At 46.9% G+C, this 23,435-nt stretch overlaps 1 protein-coding gene across 1 annotated transcript in view; it reads right to left on the bottom strand.

Annotated features, from left to right (window-relative positions):
* Nucleotides 1-23,435, bottom strand: part of CSMD2 (CUB and Sushi multiple domains 2) — a 268,238-nt gene that overhangs the window by 5,055 nt on the left and 239,748 nt on the right. The window contains exons 41-50 of the mRNA XM_015424095.1: nucleotides 21,980-22,159; nucleotides 11,747-11,920; nucleotides 10,253-10,426; nucleotides 9,762-9,835; nucleotides 5,276-5,387; nucleotides 4,064-4,243; nucleotides 2,890-2,955; nucleotides 2,211-2,372; nucleotides 1,276-1,376; nucleotides 114-201 (exon numbers count right to left, since the gene is read on the bottom strand). Coding sequence (XP_015279581.1) covers nucleotides 114-201; nucleotides 1,276-1,376; nucleotides 2,211-2,372; nucleotides 2,890-2,955; nucleotides 4,064-4,243; nucleotides 5,276-5,387; nucleotides 9,762-9,835; nucleotides 10,253-10,426; nucleotides 11,747-11,920; nucleotides 21,980-22,159 — 1,311 coding nt within the window. The remainder of the gene's footprint in view (nucleotides 1-113; nucleotides 202-1,275; nucleotides 1,377-2,210; nucleotides 2,373-2,889; nucleotides 2,956-4,063; nucleotides 4,244-5,275; nucleotides 5,388-9,761; nucleotides 9,836-10,252; nucleotides 10,427-11,746; nucleotides 11,921-21,979; nucleotides 22,160-23,435) is intronic.

The raw sequence follows: 23,435 nt of genomic DNA, 5'->3' as shown, positions 1-23,435 counted from the left end.
CTTTGCCATTTGCCAAGGACAGGTATTAATGCAATGGGAGTCTGTTGTCAAAATCTAATTACCAAAAAATGGAAACGATGACTTCAGCCTGTAAACAACACCTGCCAGCTTACCTAGCCTCTGGAGGCCGAACTGTCCAAAACCTTTGCCATGCACAAATCCCTGGTAGACAAACGTCCCACTTGATGACTCAGGGGTGACCTGCATTGGGGAAGGACCAACAGACTGTATAATTGGAAGTTTCTGACTGTATATAGAGAGGAGCTTTATAGACTGTATATAGAGAGGAGCTTTATAGACTGTATATAGAGAGGAGCTTTAGTTGTAGAATTCCTATGAGAGAAGTCTAGACAAAACAACAAAAACAACAAAAACTATGAAACCTGCTTAGAATGATAAAAACCTAAAGCACAGTGAAGAAATCAGGGCCCTTGCGCAGAATAATAAAGCTCTAAAAGTCTGAACAAAAAGGGGTGTCAGGAGAGACATAATGCAGTGGAGCCATCTTGGTGAACCAGAACTAGAGTTACCCGTGCAAAGACTATGCTCTTACATCCTGGAAGATCTTGTATATTTGATGGAAGGGAGCTAGAACAAGGTCTATACAACCATTATTAAAAACTTTTACTTGAACCAAAACATGTATTTTCCCAATCTGATTTGGATGTCAAATAGACCCCCAAAGGAATAAATAAACAAATACCTTTGAGCATTTCTTTGAACATGGCAAAAACAAAAAGAAAGCTGTACTTCATTATTTCTTTTGGGCAGTACAGGCATGGAACATCAGCAAAAGGTGGTAGGGAGGAAAATATTAAAAGGTTTAAAAAACCCTCTAAATTTCTCCCCAGTTTCATCCAGTATTCTCATTTGACTCCTATTCAATGCAATAAAAACGACTCCCAATACCCTTAGAATATATGCTCCAATCTACAAAATAATTACAAGTGGAGGGAGTGGAGGCATGAAACATGACAGGGCCATTGAACTCATTAAAGTTGAGGAATACATCGAGTGCAGAACATCAGAAATGGAGTGTTACCATTTTCCCTGTTACTTTTGAAGGTCTCCTTGACCTCATGCTTCAGTCAAGGTTAGGTTGGTTGTCAGTTCTCTTTACCTGTAATGCAACCTCTCCCTCTACTCCCTCCTCCAATTTTTCCCCCCAGCCCCCTCTGTGTTTTTTGCCATCTGAACATTTCAGGCAAACTTTGCAAACACACTGCGTGGCTGAGCCATCTTCTCAGGCTGATGGGCTGGGCGGTGCTCACTTACACGTCCGTCTAAGGCCCATTTATCATTCACTAACATCTCTGCTGGCCCCATGATCTGGTACACCTGGAGGAGGAGGTGCATCTCGTCCTTTTTGTATATCCCTGAAAAGAAAAACACAGAAGGAGGGTTGCACTTTCAAGAGTCTGTGCCTGATTCTTGATGGAAATAAATACATTTAAAAAGGGAGAGGCTCGCGTGGCAAAAAGGCACACTGCAGGCTGAGAACGCGGCATCCCACTGAACCTCGCAAGCCTTTGGGCTTGGATTTGACTCCAGTGGGGCCGTGCTGGAGAGCATCGGCATGCCATTGGCTGAGTCCACGGGCGACCCCAAAGTTACTGAGGATGCTGTCAATCCTAAAATGACTGCAAAGAGCTCTAAAAGAGTCTCCTTAAACCAAGTGAGGGGGCACCAAAATCATGCAACTCTGGGGTAGGAAATCCCCGAGGACAGGAACAATGATGGTGCCCACATGGCGTTGACTATCCAGGAACTGACCTCAGATGGGCACTCCGTCCAACAATTCTGCTTTGCCTTTTGGCGGGATTATTTATTTACTTCACTTATACCTTACCTTTCTCCCCAAAGGGGCTTACATCGTTCTCTGCTGCATTTTATTCCTACAACAGTCATGTGAAGTAACTTAGGCTGATAGTGTATGATTGACCCAAGGCCACTATACAAGCTTCTACAGCAGAGTAGGGATTTGAGCCTGGGTCTCCCGTATGCACTATTGACACTGCCCAGCTATGGGTCTCAAAACCCCTTGGCCTAGCTACGTATGTGAATCTGCCCTCTCTTTTCCAATCATCCCAGGAAAAACAATATCAACAACTGGAGTTTGATCTACAGACACTCTTCACTGTGCCCCAATTGGGTGGGAAGGCAACTGACTCCATCCCCACTACGAGCCAGGTTCCTTGAAACCACCTTACCTGACACTTGCAATTCTACACCACTGTGGTCTATTAGGGTGGCATTGACCTTACTGGTCACTGGGTCAAAGCTGGTGACAGACAGCATGGCCGGCTGCTTCTTGCCCATATATTCGTAAGAGCCTTTCCAAAATGAATTCTTTGCAAAGACATCTGCAGGAACTGGAAGCAAGAAAAGCAGAACGGGGGAAAGAAGGGAGTTTTCAAGAAGATGGAAAGTCTGCCCAACCTTGGTTTATACACTTTCAGGATATATCCACAGCTAGGGGTATATTGGTATTGTACTTGGTACAGCTATCACGGTGTCTTTCTAGGGTGATGTCAGCTCTTACCCCTCTCCCTGGGCTCTGGCACTGAAATGTGACATTATTGGGGGTTAAAGATGGATGGTCCTGACCTGGATGGCCCAGGCTAGCCCAATCTCATCAGACCTTGGAAGCTAAGCAGGGTCGGTCCTGGTTAGTACTTGGATGGGAGACCACCAAGGAAGTCAAGGGTTGCTACGCAGAGGCAGGAAATAGCAAAGCACCTCTGTTTGTCTCTTGTCTTGAAGACACTAGGGGGTTGCCTGAAATCAGCTGCTGCTTAATAGCACTACCCACCACCCAAGATGGATGGGACTCTTGTTATGATCTGATTCTCTAAATTTAGTGTTAAGGTTAATAAAGGAAAGCTGTACCCGACATCTTTGGGAGAGGAGGGTCCCGAGCAGTGCCCACCGGTCTGCCGCTGGGTCGGATATCCGCTGAAAAAGACAAGCAAAGGAAAAAGAGAGTTAATATTCAAGCACTGGGATACGTCGTATTACCATAGCACATTCGCATGTACGAAGTCAGTTTGCCATAAGAAGAAAACACCTCCTCCCCACGCAAAGTCAAGAGTCAGGGGCTTTCTTGGAAGAGGCTTATAAAATTATGAGTGATCTAGAGAGAGGGGATAAAGAGAAGGTTTTCTCCCTCTGTCATAATACTGGAGGAAGATTGGCAGTGCATTCAGGATGGACAAAAGGAAGTAGTTCTTCACATAGCACATAAATTGAAGCATGAAAACCACAGCCTCACAATGTGTAGTGGCCACTTGGTAAAATGGCTTTAGAAGAAGAGGAGATTGGATTTATACCCCACCCTTCACTTGGAGTCTCAGAGTGGCTTACAATCTCCTTTCCCTTCCTCTCCCCACAACAGACACCCTGTGAGGTGGGTGGGGCTGAGAGAGCTCTGACAGAACTGTGACTGGCCCAAGGTCACCCAGCTAGCTTCTTGCAGAGGAGTGGGGAATTAAACCCAGTCCTTCCAGATTAGAGTCCACACTCCTAACCACTACACCAAACTGGCTCCCACAAAGGAAGAAGATATGGTCTATTCATGGCTGTCAGCCATGATAGCTAAATGGAACCTCCATGTCCAGTGGCAGTACTCCTTAGAATACTAGATGCTGGGTGCTGGCAATGGAGGAGAGGTGTTGTTTTCATGTCTTGCTTGCAGGATCCCCAAGAGGCATGTGTTTGGCTTCTTCTGGAAGCAGAATGCTGGCTGAGATAAACCTTGGGGTTTGGATCCATCAAGGCAGTTCTTGCACAATTATGCATCAGGCCAACCCTGCTTAGTTTCTGAGGTTTGACATGATCAGGCTAGCCTGAGCCATCCAGGTCATGGCTAATGTTTTTATGGGGTAGTGGGAAAAAAATTAAAAATTAAAAATAAAATAATAATAATAATAAATAAATAAATAAAAACAAATAAAAAAAATATTACCTGCGTGGGGTCTCTAGGATAATGCAAGACATACATATAGATGGGGGAAAGTGATTACTTAAACAGCTTGCATGGGGGACCTTATCTCAGTGTGCTTACCAAGGCAAACAGGTGGCTTCCCAGTCCAGCTGCCATCAGCTTTGCAGGTCCTGTGCTCTGAACCTCCCGTGAGATAAAAGCCACTCTGGCAAGAGTAAATCAATGTGTAGCCCAGGGAAGGCACATCCAGAGCATCCACATTGGCATGGAACGGCATCTCTGGCTCTTTGCAGTTGTGAGCTAGAACAGGTAGGATAAGAGCATTCTGAAACATGGAGGTAACTCTAAGCTACTTAAAACAAAGTAATAAAAATCAAGGTCTCTGCATGAAGGAGGGAGGGAGGGAGGGAGGGAGGGGCACAATAGTTCCCTGTGCCTGAGTAACCCCAGTTGCCTGGCTCCTGTTGATGCTGTCAGCTATGCTGCCATGAAGGTTGGGGAGTTTGGTCTGTATCTGGTTAATTGCTATTGCTTTCCTTTCAGGTTAATTGGTGCTGCTTTCCTTTCTGTGCTTTCTCTGCTGTGCGCCGAAATGCTTATCTATACAGATGTGCAGGAGGGTGTTGTGGTGTCTGGGTTTTCCCTGGGTGGGAGAGTGTTCGTTCTCAGCTTCAGCTACCTAAGGGTCTCTAAGTTTTATCCTGCGCGCGGGAGGGTGCCTAATTGGCCAGTGCTGGGGGGGGGTTGCATACGAATACCCTATATCCTATTATGCCCATGGGGCCGCCGCCATTCTTAACAGTGCCTATGTTACTGCATCTATAGCTCTGCAATAAAAGTATAACCATTCCTGAATGCGTGTACTTTGTTGTTGGCTGTGGGTTCTGACAGATGCCTACAGAGAGTTCTGCCACCCCTCTGGCCTGATCTCAGCTGCATACCAGCACCACCACTGTGGATGGCCAGAGGAAGGTACTGCAGCTACCAGCTCAATAGGGGGTCACATGACTTGAGGGGCCAATGGGGCTCCACCTGTTCATATAAAGGTGCGGACTTTGGCTTCACAGCTCCTCACTCTGATCAGTTTGTTGGCTCAGGTACAGAATAAGCTGTTCTCAGACCTATTGCCCCCTGCTTACCTTCACGCCTGGCCCACATCTGCTGGCCTTCAGTCTGCACACCCTGATACTCTACACACAAGACATTCAAGAAGTGGGGACAGAATGGATGATCTGCTTCATGGCATCTGGTGTTGTTTTTGTTGTTGTTTTTGCAGTGCACGATATCCCACGAAAGCAAGCAGAAACATCCCCCTTAAAAATAGGGACTCACGGATACAATTGGGCTGCACTCCGCTCCAGGTTAAGTTCAGGAGACATGTTCTGGTGGTGGATCCCTGCAGCAGGTATCCTTTATGACACCGGAAGAAAACGACACTCCCAACCTGTCAGAATGGGAAAGCAAGAGATATGTTCATTTTGTAACAGATGAAAAAATGAACTGAAACACCCGTTTGTTTTCATTTGTTTTGAAACACACAGAGAAAGCAAAGAAAATGAACGAATGAATCTCATTTCTTTTTCTTCTTATGGGATATGCATTTCTAAACTGCTGTCCCTCCCCCATTCAATTTGTTTGGATAGAACCCTTGCAAATATTTCCCCACATTAAATGATTATTCGATAAGTAGATTTCTAGATATTACAGTGTTAATTTTGTTTAAAAATATTCAAGGGCCTTTATTTTAATTTTTGATACACCAGGGTCCCTTTTCTCCTAACTATCTGAAACGTGGCAGGGAAAATCCCCCAGGGCAAGCTAGGCAATTCTCAGAATTTCATCCCAACCCAATGGAAAACAAGCTGAAGCCAGAAGTCTGTGCTTGCATTTAATTGCCTGCAAACTTCCTATATTATAGGCATGGTCCTTTCAGTGAAAATTTCATCACCACTGTATGCGAAACCAAAAGAAATAGGTTTCCCATTACAGCCAATGGCAGTGAAAACAACAGTAATAATGGAAATAATTAGGATTCATTATGAAGGAAATGAAAATGAGTGACATTTTTTAAAAAAGAAATATTTGCACCTCCCTGTGGGAATCCAGCAAGTGACCCTTTAAAGGGTAAATATATACCTTTTCAAGCCAGGAAACGGCTTAATTCCCAGCCTGCAAGACAGATGAATTTGAAACACAGGCCTTGCAAATCCTCTTGGATCCATTGCTCTGATGGCACATGGTGTATAATGTATGTGTAGCAACACTGCTCTGCGGTGCAAAATGATGTCTGGATGCTTCTTACAGGGCCTTATCACTACAGGTAGATGTCTAACTGATGTATCTGGGGTATGGAATACAGGACACGCCCTCCTACTGAGGTTGAGGCTATAATCAGCAGGGCAAGGTGAGCTTCAAGAAAGCAGGTGTACAGACGTTCAGTTTCAAACAGCTGGCATGGTTTTCCCACTTGCGTGACCCCGGTTTTGCCACTCATGCAATGCACATGTCTGCTCCCAATTGCAGCCCTGTTCCACCTACTGGTGACAACCACCCCTTTCGGTTGAATGCTGGAGCAGTGTGCTTTGACCACCCTAGAGAGATGTTTCAGAGAGCAGCTGTGTCGGTCTGCAGTTGAAGGACTAGATTTCGAGTCCAGTAGCACCTTAAAGACCAAGATGTTTTTCAGGGTATGAGCTTTTGAGTGACGATGGGAGCTTTGACTCTCAAAAGCTCATACCTCCAAAATCTTGTTGGTCTCTAAAGTGCTACTGGAGTCGAATCTGGCTCCCCTAAGAGGTGTGCTTTACTGGGGGAAAAGTGCTGATTAATAAGGAATCCCTGATTATCTTTGAGAGATGCTTTCCTCGCTCTGCCTTTCTGTCTGCAGGTAGGCAGTTCTTTCTTTGAAATCCATGGGATCCATGTTTGCCCAGACACTCATCTACCAGACTGCATATTTAGCCATCATTCTGGGGATGGGTAAGTGCCCCATACTTCTGCATTGTGAAAATGTATGCCTGTCAATTCTCGCAGGACCACAGGCATTCGTCTCACAATACGGTTTTGCCTGTTTATTAATCTTCCTGGCTCTCTCTCTTGGAATCATCACAGCACCTTCTCTTGCAACACCCCTGCGGGGAAATACATCTCTGCACATGCCTGCTTGTTAGAGCCAGGGCCTTAAGCAGAAACAGGCTATGCTGGGCTACTTTTCAGAGATCCTCACGAGCTTTGGGATAAAAGCCGCACAGAGAAGGGAAGGTGTGGGTAGATCAGTGCCTTTGATTCAAGTCCATACGTGTGCATTCTCTCACTGAATGGACTGCCTGGGGAGGTCAGGGAGGTTCGCACACTTCTATCATTCCTGAGCAAAACCAAATTGTCCAGAAGGGCATTTTGATGACGGGAACAGGATTGTAGCCTACTTCTCTGTTTATTTATGTATTATGCTCTTACCGCATTGCTTCTCCTTTTGAAATCCCATTCTTGTTTTGTACTATTTATGACATATCATGTCTGGATTTTTTTGCATTGTTTCCCATTTTTATGATCCTAGTCCTATTGTGCTGTAGGTTGGATGCCTCGTGCTATTTGCTTGTGTTGCCTTACCATGTGTAATCTGACTTGCTGTTTTGCAAATGGGAAGTGTGCTGTTTTGCAAATGGGAAGTGTGCACGGCAGTATCCCTGCAGCTCACATGGACACATGAAGCTGCTTTATACTGAATCAGGCCCTTGGTCCATCAAGGTCAGTGTTGTCTACTTAAACTGACAGCTGCTCTTCAGCATCTCAGATGGAGGTCTTTCACATCACATGCTACTTGATCCTTTTACCTGGAGATGCCAGGAATTGAACCTGGAACCTCCTGCATGCCAAGCATGTGCTCTACCACTGAGCCACAGCCCCTCCCCTTAAAAAGACCACATAAAGCTGCCTTATCCCAAGTCAAGCTATTGGTCTATTGAGGTTAGTACTGCCTACTTTGACTGGCAGCTCCTCTCCAGAGTCTTGGGTAGATGTCTTTCATACCACCCACCATTTGATTTCATTGGTGATGCCATGGATTGAACCAAAGAACTTCTGCAAGCCAAGCAGATGATCCATCACTGAACCACAGCCCTTCCTTCCCCTTAGCAAGAATACGTGAAGCTGCCTTATACTGGCTCAGACCCTTGGTCCATCTAGGTCAGTACTGTCTACTCAGACTGGCAGCGGCTCTCCAGCATCTCCGGCTGAGGTCTTCCACATAACCTGTTGCCTGGTCCTTTTAATAGGAGATGCCAGAGATTGAACCTGGGACATTTTGCATGTAAAGTAGAGGCTCTACCACTGAGCCATGGCCCCTCCCCATGGTGTGGTCCTGATGCACCCAAAGAAAAGAAACGTTTGCATTTCAGATGCTAGTTGACAGGAAGTAGCCTTGCTTGGGGTGGCGGATAAGGGGTGAGAGGAAGGCTGCAAAGGCTGATGTTTTGCTGCTCTGATACTGTTGGGGAACAACAGCATCCTTTCCTCATGCCTCTTATCTGCAAAGAAACAGATATACACCAAACACTCTTTAGTTCTTTTTCCTCACAAGGATGCTGATTCCATGAAGCTGCCCTTGGAATTACTTCCTGCTTAGGGAAGCAGGGAGTGTGGAGCAGTAACAGAGCTTCACTTTGGGGAACACACACTTCCAAGAGGGAGGAGCTCTGGGAAAGATGGAATGCAAGATGTGATCTAACAACTTCTAGACAGTTCCTACGGAGGGAACAATTAGGACTGATTGTCTATGTAGCATGGATTGGAATATATAATGATTTTTTTAAATTCAGATTATTTATATACTTATATATTTTTTGGTTTTATGAATTTTTCCATAATAAGGTTTTATGAATGTATGTTTTAATAAAAGCCTATTAAGTGGTAAAGCCTCTCCTTTGTAGGTTACAGTGTCTTTTTAGCTGATGCTAGCAGACAAGAAACAACATTCTTTTTTTCCCTTTAAGTTGCTTGGATGAAATAGCTATCTATCTGTCTGGTGTTTTTAAGAGGCCTTCGGTACAGTATTGCTGGTACATCAGAAGATAGGTTTTTCAACTGATGTATTTGCCTGAAGTATAGAGTTCATGGTTTTAGTTGTTTGGGGTAAAAACTCTGCCAGTGTCTGGGTCAACAAGGGCTTTAGTTTCATATCAGAAAACAACACCTTCTGTTTGGGTATGAAGAATCCTTGGGTATTATTAATAAGGTTAAGTATAATATCATGTAGGCACACCCTTTCTTGTAACTGACCAATGAATGAAAGACTACTCAGATGATGCTCTGTCATTTTGTGACCAATTATGATTTTTGGATGTTATCTTTTTACCTCTGGCTATAAAATTTCATGTACTTCCTGATATTGCTCAGAAAGCAATCAATTTTTGATAGGCTGGTTTGGCCTAACTGTTTTCAGTTATTTGATTGAAATTAAATACCCAATGAACTTTCCTCCTCATTGTGGCTTCCTTTTTGACTTGGGAAACTATTTGTACAACATCTGTATGTCCTGGTCATGTGAGTCAGGGGGTTGGACTAGATGACCTGCAAGATCCCTTCCAACTCTAACATTCTATGATTCTAGGTCTGGAAAACTTTACATGGAATTTGTCCCTGGAAGATTGTGAATCAGATGGATCAACAGATACTAGCATGTTCAACACTGTTTCAGCAGGGAGGGTGGGGTATAAATTAAATTAATAAATAATAAATAAATAGGTAAAGAAGACAGCTTAGAAAGAGAAGAAGAGGAAAGATGAGCTAAAAATTGAGCTATGACAATAAAACTGATTACCTGGTAACCTTGGGAATTGTTTTGGGTTCCAAATAGAGGCACGCCAGGGTCCACGCATGTTGTAAGAGTTGCGTCTAAATGGAAGAACAAAGGACTGTGGTTAAAGACTGATGAACAAAGGAAAACCGCAGCATTGGGGGGGGGGCAGCTTGTGTAACACCACCCTGGGAGCCCTTCATCCCTGCTCTCAAATCACACTTCTGGCCACAGTGCAGCACAAACTTCCTGTCGGTAGAATCCAAATTGTGGGAATATTTGGAAGCAAATCTGGCAGCACCATCCTTAAGCAGGTCTACTCAGAGTCCTATTCAAGTATGTTTAATGGGGTTTACTCCCAAGAGAGACTGTACTCTATCAGCAGGGATTTCTCTCTCGTGAAATACTTTCAGCTTTGTTTGGGTTTTGTGGATTAAACAGCAGCAGAAGGGGAGGTGATGGTATGTCCAATGACCCACATTGGGGCAGTTCCCCTTGAGGCCCCATGCCCTTACCAATGCAATTGGGTTGCGTTCCACTCCAGGTGCCGTCAGACTGGCAGAACCTCCTAGGGGAGCCCACCAGCACCAGTGGGGGGACACAGGAATATGAGACAGAGGACCGGTAGGTGAAGCCCCTCTCTTCACGCCTTCCATGAGCTGGGATCCCTGGATCGCCACAGAAAACAGCTGCAAGAGGGCAAGGAAGCTCCAAATGAAGGCTGACTCGATTAAGTTAAAAATCTCCCAATCCAATTTTTAGCCCCCTCTATGTACATCAGTGCTGACAAGTTGCAAAGGGCTCATGGCAACCCCAGCAAGGGGCTTTCAAAGCAAGTGAGAAGCAGAGATGGTTTCCATAGCCTTTCTTTGCAGAGCCTTCCTTGGTGGTCTCCCATCCAAGTACTGACCCTGCCTTGCTTCCGAGATCTGATGGGACTGGGCTGCATCATGCTACCTTCCTTCCCTAGTCCTGTGATATTTCTAGGGGGGGAAATCCTGCTGCTGGCAGGACAGGTATGTCTTTGGGTGCACTTGGGCGCCTTGTTGTCAATTACTGCTTAATTAATTTCTACCTTCTCACCATCTCCTGGCAGACAGGTTAGGGGGGAATGGATGGCAAGCTTCTCTTCTGCTCTCTCATGCATTGGCTTAAATTTAAAATGGTTCTTTAGTTGCACAATGCCAAATCGTCATATGGCACTGCATTAACACACACACCCCATTCATTATATAATAGGTGAAGCAAAAAGTGCAGAATGCAGAAAGCGACATTCTTCTGAGCATCGTTTAATAGTTGCTGAATGGAAATGGTTGTGAATGAGAACTGGACAAAGCCTTGGTCCCGGATGGTGGCCAACAACTTTTATCTCAATGAACCAAGAAACCCAAAGCTTGTTTAATCACACACAGTTGCCTTCAGTGAGGGATTGTGCAATGTAAGACTCCTTCAAACACTTTCCAGGTATTGAGGAAGGGATCTGCAAACAAAGCTGAGATCCTCTTTTCTGTCTAAATGAAAAAGGGGGTTGGAGAAAAGCTCAGCAAACACTACTGAATGTTTCTCACTAATACAAGATCAAAGAAGATGGACAGTTAAGGATTTGCATTTTGGTGGCCCTTGGCCAAGACTCCCAAGTGGAAACCCTTAACCAGCAAGGAATGGATAAGAATGGGGAACACAAAATGAGGGAGGCCTTTAAGGTGCTCCCAGCATTTATACAGACCTTTCTCTCCTCATTCCGATGTTCATTGGTTCTAGGTCCCTGTCTAGCACTGTGAAAGTTGTCACTTCTTCTTTGCACTTCTCAGACAAAGGAGAAGGATCTCCAGCTCTGTGCTGGGCTCAAGTCAAAATGATGGCACCGTCAATTCTCAGTGGGCCTTCAGGCCCTGTTGTTTGCCTAACTCAGATTACCTTTATCACCGACCATAATGGGTAGGGTAAAATTTGTCCCTCCTGTTTTAGTCTCATTTTTGTTTGTGGCACAAAGGGGGTTGTCTGCTTACGGAAACACTGTGGGATTTCTCCAGTCCAGCTTCCGTTTCCTTCACAAGTCAGCACAGCAGGCAGGGAAAGCTGATATCCATCTAGGCAGGCATAGCTGACGCTGGAGCCCCAGGTGAAATCTGAACCCACAACTTTGCCATTGGGGACAGCTTGGGGAGGTTTGCAGATGATAGCTAGGCAGAGAACAAATAGCAGACTCAATCCCCGGCAACAACCACAAGTGATTTCACTCCAAAAAAAATCACTCTGGAACTCCAAATGGATCACATATCCAGAATGGATTATACAGTCCATTCCAGAAATGTGATAGGATGGGTTCAGTGCCATCCTAGGCAGAGTTACACTCTTTGAAGTCCGTTGAGGTCTGTCGGCTTAGAAGGACATCACTCTGGTTAGAATGGCACCATAAGTGTGGCAAAACCTCTCCACATGTTCTGAGGACTCCGGTACGATGAGAAGCAGAGATAATGCCATTGCCAGGCCAGACAAGGGGAGGCTTAGCCTAGTCATAACCCATCTTTGTCCCCTGTGAATATGATGGATGCCTCTGGGCAGAGATGTGAGGTACCTTGGCCAAAGGACATCCCACCTTCCATGAATTTTCCAGAATAGGCCAAGAACCTGCCCCACAGCAGCAAGTTCTGGGCTTCCTACAGTAATTTTACTGTTCCAGCTGGAAAGCATGGTTCTGTCTTGGGGAAGTAGTAATAATACTACTCGGTATTACCGTAGCCTTGTTCAAACATTGTTCCCTGCTTCCAGTTGAGCCCCAGAGCAGCTTACAACAACGTTTCCTCTTCTTCCATTTGGTTCTTGTGAGGTAGATCAGGTTGAGAATAAATGACCCAAGTCCACTCAGGGAACTTCATGGCAGACTGGAGGGTTTGAACCTGGGTCCCCCAGCGTTGGTTGACTTGGTAACTATGTGAGCCATATCCCTTCAGAAGTATTATGCCTAATGAGTCTCCTCTGTGATGGCCTATTCAAACATGTAGATCATTGCTTGGGGCTGCAGACATGTGTGGATCGGCAGAAAGACTCAATGGGTGATCAGTTAAATGTTTCAGGATTACAGTGTAGGCTGTGATCATAATGCCTCAGTACTCGAAAAGAAATATGTTCCATTGAAATCAACGGAGCTGATTCCCGAGGTGGGCAAGGCAGTGCAAGCACAAGCAAAGGATATAAAGATTGAAAGAGGATGTAAATCTGGCTGATCTTTGTCTAAGCACACCTCACCCTTTCAGTGCAGTGAAGCATTAGCACTTCTTCCGAGCACGCCTGTAAGACATCCTTCCAAGTTAAATGCCAGTTCTAGGAGCCCAAGACACTCCTGGAGACAGATTCTAAGCCCTTATTTTGTAAATCTATAAACTGAAAAGTGTCTCTGCCTGTGTCCATGACTTCAGAGACAAGCTTATCTCCGCCAGGGAAATGCAAAGATTAGCTGTATCAATTGTGGTGAGGCTTTTTTCCTTTTTAAAAACCCATTTTTCTGTGCGCTGACGGCTACGATGCCTAGCCTGCATGAGGCTTACAACTGTTTATTTCTCCTTTTGAGTAGTGTGGTTCACAAGTTAACAAAACCCAGAGTTTGCTGCGCCAGGAACGAACCTCAGAAATCCAGGGGCTTGCATTCTCTCCCTCTCCCTTCACTCCTTATGTGTGGCTTGAAAATTAAATCACAATTTAATTCTGGTTTCACAGCAACAGAACACACCATCCTTTAAATAAACTAGAGCCTTGTGGCACCTTAACAATAAACTATCATTTGCTGCAAAAACATAAATCATTTCAGATGCACACAAGGGGAGGGGAGGGGAGGGGAGGGGCACATAAGCTTGACAATTTCCACGGCTCATTCCCATAATGAAAATGCATGTTTTGTTGCTACTTGTGAACAGTGCCACCTATTGGATCAGGATTAAACCAGAAAGTTGTTTCTCTAATTCCCTCCACAAGGATGGAATGGGTCACATATCTCTGTAGCTATCACTCACCAGCCATCACAATCCATTGATGTTCTAGCTATTGAGGAAGACTCTCCAGCTATTAGCTAAATGAAAGCCTAGAGAAACTCTGATGTTTAAAAAAATAATACCAATAATTAGCACCACAAGTTGGGACTTGCATGGTATCAAGGCAGAGGGCAGTGTAGAAATAAAACAACTGGAAATTCTTTTTCCCAGGTAGCATGAAATCAGTGAACTTCAGGGACACTTCCTGTTCATCTAGCCCTGAAGCTCTGCAGTCTAAAACAACAGCATGGTCACATCATAGTATTAACCTCGCTGACTCATTTGCCATATATTTGGGGAAATTTCAGGGGAGGGGGGAGGGTGAATGTGTGAGCGTGAGAATGGCTTTATTGTTGGGCAATGCATCTCATGTAACTTCCTGAAGATATTTTCCTCCCCCCCCCCGCATGCTGGCCAGATGGCCTCAGTCTGTCTCTATCTCCCTGGTTGCCGCCTTAGATGGGATAACAAACAGATGATTTACATATGGAGGGGTTAGAGGTGCGCTAGTTCGGTGGGAATGAATGGTCAGTGTGATTGAAGGGGGTCTACATTTTAACCAGGTATAATTAAGGGTTTTCGTGGCAGAATATCAGTTCTGACTCAACAATGTTCTTAACCGGGAACATCTTTATTCTTCAATAAATCACTTTCAGTGAGTGTTGTTGAGAATAACTTTGTCCAAGGGGCTGACATAGAGTCAGAACTCCCATTCTCCTGAGCCTTTGCACCACGATCGTGATGAGCAAGGGCAACGAGGACACAGTGTCTGGTGGTGGGTCCACACCTGAACCCCAGACCACCAAAACCATCATCCCAACATGTGAAGGGAGAGGCCCAGACACTGGAGCAAAGCTGAGAGACTCCTGGGCCCCCCTTCCCAGCTGGGCTGAACCCAGTCGGGCAATGACCCCCGGACCCCAGCAGAAGTGATTCTGGACTGCGATGGACCAGAGATGTGTGTCCTGCTAATTCCAAGATGACCCAGAGTGGATGCAGATCACAGAGGAGAGTGAGCTCACCCAATTCCACATGGAGCTCCAGAGGGAGATGGAAGAACTACCTAAAAGCTTGCATCACATCCATCCATTTTAATCTACTGAAGTAGGATCCAGAACCATTGAATTGGAGACCTTGTCCTGCAGCTCCTCTTCCCCTGATTGTACAAGGAGAACTACACCAAGGAGGACATTCTCGATTCTAAAGTGAAATGTGGCCGCCTGTATTATCTCATCAAATGGAAGGACTTTGATCCCAGCCATAATGAATGGGTGCAGGAGAAGCATGTAAATGCTCCCAATTAGTGTGCACGTTTCATAAATGACACCCCCAGAAACCGGGAGGGCAAGGCCTTTGGGGGGGCAGAATGTCAACCTTGCTGACTCGTTTGCCATGTATTGGGGGAAATTCCAGGGGAGGGTGAATGTGTGAGAGTGAGAATGGCTTTATTGTTGGGCAATGCATCTCATGTAACTTCCTGAAGATATCTTCCGTTCCCAAGCATGCCGGCCAGATGGCCTTGGTCTGTCTCTCTTTCTCCCTGCTTGCCACCTTAACTGAGATAAATGGATGATTTACACATGGGGGGAGGGTTAGAGGCGTGCTAGTTCAGCGGGAATGGTCAGTGTGATTGGAGGGGACTACGCTTGAACCAGGTTTTCACGCCAGAGTATCAGTTCTGACTCAACAGTGTTCTTAGCTGGGAATATCTTTATTCTTCAATAAATCACTTTAAGTGAGTGTTGTTGAGAGTAACTTTGTCCAAGATGCTGACACATAGCATGGATTACTGAGGTGTGGTGCTAAGCAGGGATGCTGCAAATTTCTCAGTGAACCTTTTTGGCAGTCAGACTTACCATGTTTGACACTCTTGATTAGACTGTGAGCAGATCGGGATATGTTTGGATTGCACTGAGCAGCGTGAACAATGGCCCAACAAGCTTGCAGCTGCCTGTTGCTCAGTACTTGACTCACAGCTGATCAACAGATTCTAATGTCTCCCCCCACTCTGCAAGCAAAACAGCTACATAGTGAAATTTCAAAAGGGAGCGGAGAAAGAGCTCCTTTCTCTTCCTTCCCCTTCAAGCTAGGTGAAGACAGGAGCAATGCTTTTGATCTCTGTACTGCAGAGGCATAGAAAGAGCTCATTTCTCTTCCCTCCCACCCAAACTGCATGGGAGTAAGAAGGAATGTGTTTAATGTCAGTATTGCAAAAGGGAGAGGAGAATTCAGTCCTATATGAGACAGCCAACAGCATGCCTCATGAGGACCACCTTTGCCTCCTTGAGAGGAGGAAGGGGGAAGGGCTGCAGTTGCAGCCTGGACTCCTTAAGGGGGAGCGGAGCTGGTGCTGCTTTAATGGCTGGCTATACTCTCCCCTTACAGTTGCCGCCTCGTGCTCAGACTGAGTAGCAGCTCCGAGTACATCGCTGGAAGGCTGAGACCTTTTTGCAGGCTTTCGGCCAGTCGAGCGGGCCAGTAGTGGCAGCAAAGGTCGAAGGGAGGCAGCTGCTGGTCTCCGGCGTGTGGCGTGGTGGTGGTGTTCTTTGAAGCCCGGGAGTATTCTGACGGTGTGGTGTAGGGTGGCAGCGGCGAGGGACCGGGCCTGATCATGCGGCTGTGGCTTTGGGGCGGCTCTCTGTCGCCAGCCTGCGTTGTGGCCTGATCTGCAGGGCCGCGTCAATGGCTCGCAGTTCTTGGCATTTCAAAAACAAACAAAAAAACCCCTGCACTCTCTTTAGTGTGTGTGTGGGAATTAATTAGGGCCCTGGGCAACAGCAGTTGGTAAGTCTGCTTAGTCTGCCACTCCCGCCCTCACCTTGCTCGGGCTGTTTAGCAGCGCCCCCTCCCAATATTGCCTAGTTTTCCCTCACCGCCCTTGCAGACGCTTTGGGCTAGTCCAGCCTGATGATAAAGGGTGTTTGTGTGGAGCTATTTGTGACCAGATTACACCCCCACCCCATGGCGGTCATAGTTCAACTAGGGTGGGCATTGCTTGCCTTGTCGTTTAGCCAATTTAAGTGCAGAAACAGGGCCTGCTTTTCTTTTGCCTTCACTCACTCCCCCCCATGCAGACTTAACTGGCTCTATAGGCTTGCTTAGGTGGCGCAGCCATTTTAAGGGCAGTTCTGGGGTGGCCATTTTAGGTTGGTACATCAGTGGCTATTTTTAGAGTTGTTACTCCAGCGGCCATTTTGGGTTTTTACAGTGGCTGCCAGTTTTTGAATGATAATAAATACATTAATAATAAAACAGAATGGCATCTTGGAAAGGCCAAGGCAAATCTAAAGGCAAAGGACTTGCTCTGAAGGGGCCTGTGCCTAACGTCCACAGACAGGGAGCGGGGACCGTCCCTTCTTCCTCTGAAGATGAGGAAGAAAGGGCAGAGCACCAAGCTATTCTGGACAGGCTGGCCACCTTGGAGCAGGCTAGGGGGGCTGCGGCTGCTGCCTCGCAGCAGGTGGCTGCTGGGTCCGATCGTAAAAAAGAGAGCCGGGCTGGGAGAAAGAAGTTCAAGGAGGAGGTGCTTAAGCGTCTTTCTTCTATTGAATGCAGGCCTGCTAATGCTAGGCCTGATGCTGAGACGGATACCGGGGCAGCTGGGGCAGCCGTTGAAAAGGAGGCAGCACTGGTGGAAGTCGTGAATACTGCACACCCGGGGCCCAGTGGTAGGTGGGATCCTGCGTTGCAATATAGTATGATGTGGTCGTGGGAACCTCACAGGCAGATGCTACATCCAGCTCTGCCAGCGCAAGTCAGCCATGGACTTGGGGCCCTCCTTCCCCAGCCATGCAGGCACCTTGGGGAACATTTCCGCCACAAATGCCGGGTATGCCTGTTAGTCCTTGGGGTGGTTGGGGTTATCCCCCCCCCTTGGACGAGCCCTTATGATGCTGCGTTGGCAAAGGCAATGCCCTTTGGGGACACTGCCTTACCTTTAAGTGATCACCTTTTGCCTGCAACCCGAGAGAAGATTTGTAAAGGTGATTACACTGACCTCTTTAGCCTTCTTTACCGTGATTTAGAGAAGGATAAAGAGAAGCTGGATGACAAAGATAAGGAGGTTCTAAAAAAGAGAAAGGTTGACCGGATGTGGGCTAATTGGCTGCCAGGTTATTTAATTTATGCTGGAGTGATATCATGTTCTAAGCCATGGAGGGCCACGGCACTGTTCCAGTATCTGGACATTATTTACAAAGCCTATACAGGTTTTCCTGGCCCGGCATGGATGCTGTATGATGTGGAGTTCAGAATGTGAGCAGCCATGAATCCCAAGCTTCCATGGGATAGAATGCATCCTCATCTTTGGCTCCAGTTTATGTCCGTGACCAGTCACAGTGAGAGCTAAAACGGGCCTTTAGGATATTGCACTCTATTTGGACGATTTTCTTTTTGTGGGTCCGCAAGGAACAGGCAGGTGCACCCAGCTCTTAGTAGGGTTTCAGCAATTAGCTGATGAGCTGGGAGTTCCTTTGGCCCACGGAAAGACTGAGGGTCCTGTGCAGAGGTTAGTTTTTCTAGGGGTTGAGCTGGATACAGTGGCTCAAACATCCTGCTTGCCACTTGATAAAGTGGAGCATCTGCAAGCCCGTCTTAGTGCATTTTTTACACAAAAGAAGGCCACCTTAAGGGAAATACAACAGCTTGTGGGGCATCTCAACTTTGCATACAAAGTGGTTGACCCAGGACAGGCCTTCTTGTGGAGGCTCTGTGATGCCATGGCTGGGCTGCGCCTTCTGCACCACAGAGTGCGTGTCAATAGCACTATGTGTGCTAATCTTAAGGTTTGGCAGGAGTTCTTGGCTTCCTTCAATGGGAGTATCCTTTTGGAGGGAGGATTTGAAGCTCGAGGCTGAGCTCCAGGTCACTTCTGATGCAGCTGGGTCTCGGGCTTTGGGGTTTATTTCCACGCCGGACATTGGTGCGCGGAGGAATGGCCTGCGGAGTGGGTTTCAGCTGGGTTAACTAGGGATCTGACATTTTTAGAGTTCTTCTCCATTCTAGTGGCGGTTTGGCTGTGGGGAAATGAATTGGCGGATAACACAGTCCACTTCTGGTGTGACAATTTGGCAATTGTCCATGTCATCAATTCCCTCACATCCAAATTGCCCATAGTAATGTGCCTGGTCCGCGCATTTCCACTGCGGTGCCTTAGGCTTAACGCATTATTTCTAGCTAGGCATGTGCTGGGGGTGGATAACGGGGTAGCTGACGCTCTCTCTCACAAACAGATGGCGAGGCTCGTCAGCTTGCTCCAAACACCGATCTTCTGCCGGCAAGAATGCCCCCGGAGCTATGGCAGGTTGGAGGGCCGAGGCTTGCAGGGTATAGGCCTCGCCATTGCCCCTAGCACGTGAAGAGGGTATGAATGTGCAGTTCACCAATTCGAAGAGTTTAGGAAACATGAGGGTTATGCTAAGGTCTGGCCCATTTCAGTGCAGCGGTGGCTCCATTATTCTGTTTCCTTAAAGGAGGCAGGTTTGACTGTGAGCTCCATATGGGGGCGCCTTTCTGCCCTTGCATTTGCCAGCAAGGCTCTAGGTTTTCAGAAAGTCACTAGCGACTTTTGAATTTGGAAGATGTTAGAGGTTTGGACTTGGGAAAAGGGGGCATTGAAGGACCAGAGGCGTCCTATTTCACCGGCAGTGCTTAAAGGGTTGCAAGCAACCTGGACTGCAATTCAGGTTATGAAACCTGCATTTTCCATGCACCATTGCTCCTTGTGTTTTTTGGAGCGCTTAGAGTAAGTGAGCTGGTAGCACTGTCCAAGACTGACCAGTCTGGCAGGGCATTGCACAATAGGGACCTCCAATTTATAGGTAAGGAGGCACACATTACGAGTAGGGGTTCTAAGACTGACCAGCGACATAAAGGGTAGGTGGTTAAGTTGGGTGTCTGTTCGGACACGGAACTTTGTCTGGTATTGGCTTTATCTCAATACACGGCTTTAAGGGGCAGGGTGGACGGATACCTCTTTATATATGAAGACGGGAGCCTGCTGACAAAGCACCAGTTTGGGGCCGTTACGGCCCGGGCTTTGGGATTGTTAGGTCTTTCTGGAGTGAAGTTTGGCACTCACTCATTCAGAATAGGTGCAGCATCCACAGCAGCAGCTTTAGGCTATCCCACTGCTGACATTCAGCGGGTGGGCAGGTGGCGATCAGCTGCTTATAAGAGTTATGCTATATTATGAGATTGCTATATTATGAGGAGTGGTGGTTAGACTAGGATCTGGGAGACCCAGTTTTAAACCCTCACTCTGACATGGAAGCTTGCTGGGTGACCCTGGGCCGATAACACACTCTTAGCACAATCTAACCTCACAGGGTTGTTGTGAGCATAAAATGGAGGACAAGAGAATGGTGTAAGCTGCTTTGAGCTCCCACTGGGGAGACAGGAGGGGCATTAATGAATTAAGTCAATGAAGCTTCTTCAGGGGTCGTTTCGTAGAAAAAGAGCTAGGGGAACTCATTAGCATAACTCATTAGCATATGCCACACCCCCTGACATCACCGGAAGTGTGTCAAAAGGCCACACCCCCTGACATCACCGGAAGTGTGTCATAAGACCACACACCCTGCCCCCAACGGTCCCGGCCGCCGCTGCTGGCCTTGCAGCTCCACAGGCGGTGGACCTGCAAGGCCAGCGGAGTGCAAGGAAGCCCCACGAAGGCCCTCCTTGGCCCAGGCAGGCAGGGATGGGGAGAGGCAGGGAGGAAGCAACTTACCCTCCCTCTTCTCCTGCCTCCTCCTGGCTGAATGAGGGCCGGAAGCGGGGAGGCCGGAAGCGGGGGGCGGGGCTTCGTCATGTGCCCCGCCCCCCTGTACCTCACCCGGGGGAACTGTGTTCCCCCGCGTTCCCCCCGAAATGACCTCTGAGCTTCTTATCACCACTCACACTGTGGTTTAGGGTTGCCAGCCCCCTGGTCTGGGTGAGGTTTTCTCTGCTTTTGCTGGCTCCTCCCCACTGCCTGCCAGCTGGCCAGTGGGGGAGGGGACCCTGACCACAAATGCGGCATGATGATGTCACTCAGAAGTGACACCACCATGCCGCCGATGTTGCACGGTGACACTCTAGGTTTGGGACAAAATTTTATGGTAAATTTGGGCTCAAAACCATGGAGTTTTGCCCAAAACCTAGAGCATCACCGTGCAGTGTCGGCAGCGTGATGATGTCACTTCATCGAGCCCCAGGCACAGAAACTCCCAGAAAGGAGCAAGGATCCCCCCCCCCAACAGCAGCAACCCTACCATGGTTACAAGCGGTGACTAAGGTTAACTGATTCTCTTGATATAGCTGTGGAGTCTTGTGAGCAGAAATCCTACTTTGTGAGCTGCTGGCATTAACGTTGTGAGCGAGCGATTTGGCTCTTGCATTGATTCGTTTGTTCTGGAGCCATCCTTCCTGAGCTAAGATAAAAATCTGTGAGCTGGAGGCTAAAAAACTGTGAGCTAGCTTACGCTAACTCAGCTTAGAGGGAACACTGGTCAGCAACCATCTGCTGTTATCCACATATCTTGGGGAGGACTTAGGTCATGCTGCTAATTTAATTTACTGAAAATATTTCTTGTCCAGCTTTCCATTAAAAATGCTTGAGGAGGCTCACAGCATTAAAAGCATAAATATCCAAAACAAACCACACAAAAAAAAACCCACACCAAAAGCAAGAAAACTGAACAAACAGCACTTAAACAGAGCAGGTTCTCTGGAGAGGTGGCATAGTCCTTTTTGAAATAATTTTTCTAAACAAATAAATGTAATAGAAAGAAGCAATACAAACAATGAAGATATTAGTGGGAGGAAGGGTTCAAAATTTGAGCGAACGTTCCCGCGTCCTGGGTAATAAAGTTCAAACAAGCTTGGCACCAGGCAAACTACTATGGGATGGGTTTTTCACAATCTAGAGGCATCTGCGGAGAAGGCCCTGTCTCTGGTCGCCATCCCACTGACCTTGGGTAACATGCACTTTTAGGCATACAAGCTGCTTTATATTGAATCAGACCTTGGTCCACCAAGATCAGTATTGTCTACACAGACTGGCAGTGGCCTTCCAGGGTCTCAGGCTGCGGTCTTTCACATCACCTACTGTCTGACCCTTTTAACTGAGGTGAGGGGACTGAACCTGGGACATGCCAAGCAGATACTCTACCACTGAGCCACAGCTCCTAATCCAAAACAAACCCTGTGCATGCTAAGCCATTAGGTCAGACTCACCCTTGCAGACAGGCTTTGTGTTGTTCCAAGTCCGGTCTTTTGTGCAGGTCAGTGCAGAGGCCCTGTCTGATTCCATGGTATAGCCGGGCATACAGTGGAACACAACAGTCTTATTGTAAGTGAAATCACTGCCCAGCCGAATGCCATTGGCTGGTACACCAGGATCCCCACAGTTTATCACTGTGGAGGGAGGGAGGGAGGGAGGGAGGGAGGGGGAGGGAGAGAGAGAGAGAGAGAGAGAGGATAAAGCCAGCATTTCTCAAAAACAAAGCTGCATATCTCGATTTTAAATTGAGAGAGAGAAATGGTATTAATAGGGCCTTACCACTGCATGGCAACACAGGCCAAAATTATTATCCCTCATATTACGAAAAGTAGGCCAATGGGGGTCTCCCGGTGTAGAGGCTAGAGAAGGATCTGGAAGACCCAGGTTTGAATCCCTACTCTGCCACAGAAGCTTGGTGAGTGGCCAGTTACTCTTGCTCAGGGTTCTTGTGAGGAGAAAATTGAGGTGGTGAGAACTGCTTTGGGTCCCCACAGGAGAAAAAGCAGGGTATAAATATTTAAATAAATAAATCACCTATGGCAGTCATTTCCAAACTGTGTGCATGGCACCTACGTGCACCACACACACACACAACCCCCCCCCCCAATTCACTCTCAGAAGAGGCTGGTCATCACATCTCTGTATGAGTGACTGCACTGGGTTTTGCGTCCTACCAATCAGCCTCCACCAGGCGTGGTAATTCTGCCACAGCTCTTCATCTGATATGATCGAAGCACTCCATTATTTCCAGTGCAAAGATGTGACAGAATAACTTGGTCTCAGAGGAGGGAGACCCAAAACAGTGACCCCCACAGCAATGTAATGGACTGGTACTTCATACTCCTGCATAAAGGGGGGGGGGCATCTTTTCAGGTGTAAGAGGGAAATGTGCCACTAAATTTAATTCAGAAAAAAGTGTGCTTTGGCTATCAGAACTTTTGGAAACACTGATCTGAGGTTACCAAGACAGGCCACAGACAAGGTAAGAGACCTTGTCATTATATATGGAATTTTATGCAAGCCGCCCTGAGCCTGCCATGGCAGGGAGGGCGGGGTATAAATTGAATAAATAAATAAATAAATAAATACTCTTTCAGTGTAGTCCTAAGCACCATTGACTTCAATGGACTCAGAAGGGTTTAACTCTGCTTATGATTACATACTATTACACTATAATAGGTAAAGGTAAAGGTTTCCCTTGCTCAAAAGCCAGTCAAATCTGACTCTAGGGGGCAGTGCTCATCTCCGTTTCCAAGCTGAAGAGCCAGTGCTGTCCAAAGACTTCTCCATGGTCATGTGGCTGGCATGACCGGCAGTGATAAAGGGCTAGAATGTCAGGAAGTTATGGAGAATGTGGTGGACAGCCCCGCGGAAAGTATATGGGTGGAAATAAGGGGAGGTAGGACAAAG

Source organism: Gekko japonicus, unplaced genomic scaffold (genome assembly GCF_001447785.1).
Source record: "Gekko japonicus isolate JY-2015 unplaced genomic scaffold, Gekko_japonicus_V1.1 scaffold877, whole genome shotgun sequence".
NCBI classification, from domain to species: domain Eukaryota; kingdom Metazoa; phylum Chordata; class Lepidosauria; order Squamata; family Gekkonidae; genus Gekko; species Gekko japonicus.
Note: the sequence above shows the minus strand (reverse complement) of the source record. Positions and strands in the feature narration are given on the sequence as shown.